This window comes from Panthera onca, chromosome D3, assembly GCF_046562875.1.
Source record: "Panthera onca isolate mPanOnc1 chromosome D3, mPanOnc1 haplotype 2, whole genome shotgun sequence".
Taxonomy (NCBI): domain Eukaryota; kingdom Metazoa; phylum Chordata; class Mammalia; order Carnivora; family Felidae; genus Panthera; species Panthera onca.
Genome location: NC_138350.1, coordinates 5016768 through 5020921, shown reverse-complemented (window position 1 = coordinate 5020921; position 4154 = coordinate 5016768). Strand labels below are relative to the sequence as shown.

The following is a 4154-nucleotide window of genomic DNA, read 5'->3' as shown; positions in this document are numbered from 1 at the left end:
TTTTTGTAGCAAATTTTTCTTAAGTGCACTGCGAATTTAATCCACACGTGTAACTATCCAGATGTGCAGAGCAATGCAGGAGAGGCGTGCATTCTCACCGCCGGACCAGGCTGAGCAAAATGCATCAGAGGGTCAGCTGGGTAAATAAATATTAGAAGGTTTAGTGTATCACAGGTTTCTAAAGTCAGAGGAATTTTGGTCCAAATAGATTAGTCGTACCTTAGAAAGTTAGTATTTTCTCTAAATTTTTATTTCTGTTGAATTGATTAATTTCCCCTATTCTAAAGAAAGAATTAAAAATCCATAAAGCCTTCAAATGTATATATTATAAAATCTATTATTTTGTGTAAAGACACAAAATAAATTGATGAGGGAGGGGCTGAGGGAAGGAAAGTAATATCGAGAGGAGGGTAAAACGAAATCAGGAGTAAAGGTAAATCTGTGAAAATACACACCAAAGACCTTGCATATAGCTAAGGTAGACCCCTTATTTAGTCTTTAGTTTACAAAAAACCAAGTATGATTAGCTACAGGAATCATAGGTGCATGGATTTAAAATAAGCTGGTTTTCAATGAAGGACAGTTTTTCCTAGTTGAGCCTTGACAGAAATTCCTCCTGTGGCTCCTTCCAGGGGGACAAATGGCATGATGCAGGGGTCACTGGGGGAAATGGATGTCTTCAACCACAGCCCTATCGTGGGCACACAGCAAATCTCAGGAGTTTTCTTTGTGGGCCAGAGAAATGTAGTCATGTTTCGTATGGACTTTGTATACTGTCCGTAAACCTAATTTTGAAAAGTGATTGTCTTCCCTTTCACACGCTGATCGAATTCCTCGTGCCTCCGGACTTCCCAGACACGTCGAATGTGTTGTTGCATTTTCCAATATAAACCTGTGAATCTAGTTCTATTTTTTACTAATTCATATTAAACATGTAACTAATGACATAAAAAAGTTTCTCCCCCAACACCACTCACTATTTATATTTCATTGAGCAATACTGGATTCCCTTCTGCTGCTCTTTTTCTTTGATTTGGGTCTCTGTGGTTGAAGTGATTACATCCTATAGAAGGTGTAAAAAAAATTGTCTTTTGTCAAATAAAAGGAAATGCCCACTGATCAATTAATTGTAGTGATTCAGAAAGTCTTTCTCCGGCAGTTAGTGAACTAGCTCTGGAAAATTAATGACAAATTTCCGAATGACAGATACTCGAGCCTGATTTTGTGGGCTTTGTTAGGGTGACTTTTGTAGTTAAGAGGGGAAAAGCACACTTTGGCAGAAAAATGGCATCTGAGGGACCTACTATGTGTTTTTAACTTTTACGTTTATACATTCACGTATGCAGTTGAGAAATACTTATTGAGTGGCTACTACATGCTGGGCGCTGGAGATACCAAGGCAATGTCCCTTGTCTGGTGGAGCTCCCATTCTAGTGGGGGAAAACTGGCAGTAAATACAGACAAGACAATTGCGGACAGTGGTAGGTGTGATGAAGAAAATAAAACAGGATGCGGTGGAGTGGGGTGGGAGATTACCTTAACTAGGCGTCGGGGACAGCCTCAGAAGCTGGAACATTTGAGCTTAGACCCGGAGGAGCCAGCTTTGAGAGGGTGTAGGAGAGGGATGTTCCAGGAAGAGGGAGGAATCAGCAAGCTCAAGCGCACCTACCTGGGATGATAGCGGAAGGCAGGGGCGGCGGAGCAAAGGGAGACCAGGGCTAGGCGATGGAGATGAGCGCTTGAGGGAATAGAGGGGTCAGATCCTGTGGGATCCTGCCGGCCATGCTAAGAAATTTGGATTTTATTTGGAAAGCAGTGGCAAAAGCCAGAGAATTTAAACTGGGCCGCACCAGATTTTCGTCCTGTGTCAGAGATCACTGTAGCTGCCGTGGGGAGGATCCGCAGAGCCGGTGCGGGGGTGGGGAGGCGACAGTGCCGGCGTCCGACCCGGCTTTCTGATCTGCACGGGGGGCGGGACCCGAGAGAACGGCCCCGCGGCAGGAGCCAGCCGCGAACCCACGATGCGGCGTAGTTCCGCAGGTATGAAATGTCCGGAGAGGGCAGATCTGAGACTAGGCTTTCGCGATTGCCGGGGGCTGGGGAGGGAAGGAGTGGAAACTGCGCGGAGCAGGTGGAATCCTTTTCGGGCTGATGGAAATGTTCTAAAAGTGGATCGTGATGACGGCTGCACAACCACTGTAACCTTACTAAAAATCACAGAATTGGATGCTTCAAATGGGTGAGCTTTACGGCACAAACTCAATGAAACTCATTTTCAAAAGCTCTAAAGAGCTGAGCGAAGGGCCGTTTTCTGCCGGGAGCCTCCGCGGGCGTCCGTCGGCCGCAGGATTTGTGCGGGTTGGCCCAGCCGCGGTCGCCGGCGGCCGTAACTCCGGGCGTCCATTGGTCGGCCGGCGGGGGGCGGGCGCACGCGGGAGGGCGGAACCGGAACCGGCTGTAGCCGGGGGGCGGGGCCTCGCGCGCGCTGTGGCGGCGGCGGCTGGAGCGGGGCCGCGGTGGCAGGACCGGGGGCGGCAGCTGCAGCTCGGAGCCCCATGGTGCGCGGCGGCGGCCAGGCCGCAGGAGGAACCCGAGGCCCCGGTCGCCCCGGCTGACCGCACGGACCCGAGCGGCCCGGAGCCGCCGCCGCCCGTCGGGCCCCGCCGGGGCGCGGGCTGGCCAGCCATGGGGTCCCTGTTCCGGAGCGAGACCATGTGCCTGGCGCAGCTCTTCCTGCAGTCCGGCACGGCCTACGAGTGCCTCAGCGCCCTGGGCGAGAAGGGCCTGGTCCAGTTCCGAGACGTGAGTGTCGCCCGGGAGACGCGGGCCGCACCTGCCCGCCCGGCCCCGCATCCCGCCTTTCTTTCGCTCAGGCCTCCCTTCCGCGGGCTCCTGGGCAGGGGCGCGTCGCTATCTCCGTTTCGCGGGCGGGGAAGCTGGGGCCCGGCTGACCGGCCCGAGCTTCCGCAGAGCGGAGCCCGATCCCAGGGTCCGGGCGTCTGGTCCGCGGCGGCTTTGGCCGGGTTGGTTAGGAACGCTCTGTGTAGGCTTCATCCACTTCGGGTAGTGCCATCAGATGCTCCGGAGCGCCGACTCCGTGCCAGGCACAGCGCTAGACGGGAGGGCAACATCTGTGAGGCCTTTTGGAGTCCTTCTGGAACTTACGGGGGTGGCGGGGACAAATATTAAGCAAATACGTGAACAAAACGTTTGCTGTGAAGGTAACTACAGTCGGGTGGTCAAGGAAGGCCTCTTTGAGGAGGTGACGTTTAAGCCAGGATGAAGCCTGAATGGGAAAGAGCTGGTCCTGGAAGATCTGGGGGAACAGGGTCCCAGACGGAGGGAACCGAGGGAGCCCAGACCCCGGATTGGGAACGGGCTTGGTGTGAGCACGTGGAGGGGAGGGGGTTTCTGTCGGTTTTGTTCACTGGTGTATGATGTGCATAGGGCTGCCTAATAAGGAGGGGGAGTTGTCTTCCCAGCAGGTAGGGATAGACACTTGTTTATGTCCGTTTACTTGTTTATTATTTGTTTACACCGTGGATTGTCAGCCCCCAGGGCCAGGGGCCTCTTCTGACTTGTTCACTCCTGATTCCCCAGGACTTAGCACAGCCCCTGCCATTTGTGGGCATTAATAGGCATTTGTTGAATGAAGGAACAGGCCTTTATTGAGCGTTTGCTCTGTTCCAGATAGTGTTTTTCGTGCTAGCAACTCAGTGGTGAGCAAGGTGGCCGAGGTCCTTGTGTTCTTGTTGTGCATAGCCTCGGAGGAGACAGATAAACACACTCTGTGCACAGGGATTGTGAAAAGAACAAGGCGTGGAAGGGGAGTATTAACCAGGGTCTAACACTTAGCGATTGAACTGGAAGTCCTTTCAGGGGAACATTTCATTTCCCGGGGCCACAACTTTCGTCTTCTGGTTGTTTCCCTTCATCTCTCTGAGGGGCCCTTCATTTCAAAAGGGAACACCCCTACCCGAGATCTGATATCAGTGACCCTTGGGTCGGCTCCAGAGGAATTGCAAGGTCAGGAAGAAAGTCTTGAACGACAGCCGAGGCTGCAGGGAAGGCCCAGATCTCTTCCTGTTTCCTGGAGCCACTTGGGCTTCAGTTCATGGTGCCCACTTACCTGGTAGGGGCTGTGATCAGCTGTG

General features: G+C 52.7%; 1 protein-coding gene across 2 annotated transcripts in view; it reads left to right on the top strand.

Annotated features, from left to right (window-relative positions):
• Positions 1-2446: 2446 nt before the first annotated feature.
• ATP6V0A2 (ATPase H+ transporting V0 subunit a2) overlaps positions 2447-4154 on the top strand; it is a 44572-nt gene continuing 42864 nt past the window's right edge. For both annotated transcript variants that reach the window (XM_060612083.3, XM_060612082.3), the window contains exon 1: positions 2447-2802. In XM_060612083.3, coding sequence (XP_060468066.2) covers positions 2686-2802 — 117 coding nt within the window. In that variant the 5' untranslated portion in view covers positions 2447-2685. The remainder of the gene's footprint in view (positions 2803-4154) is intronic.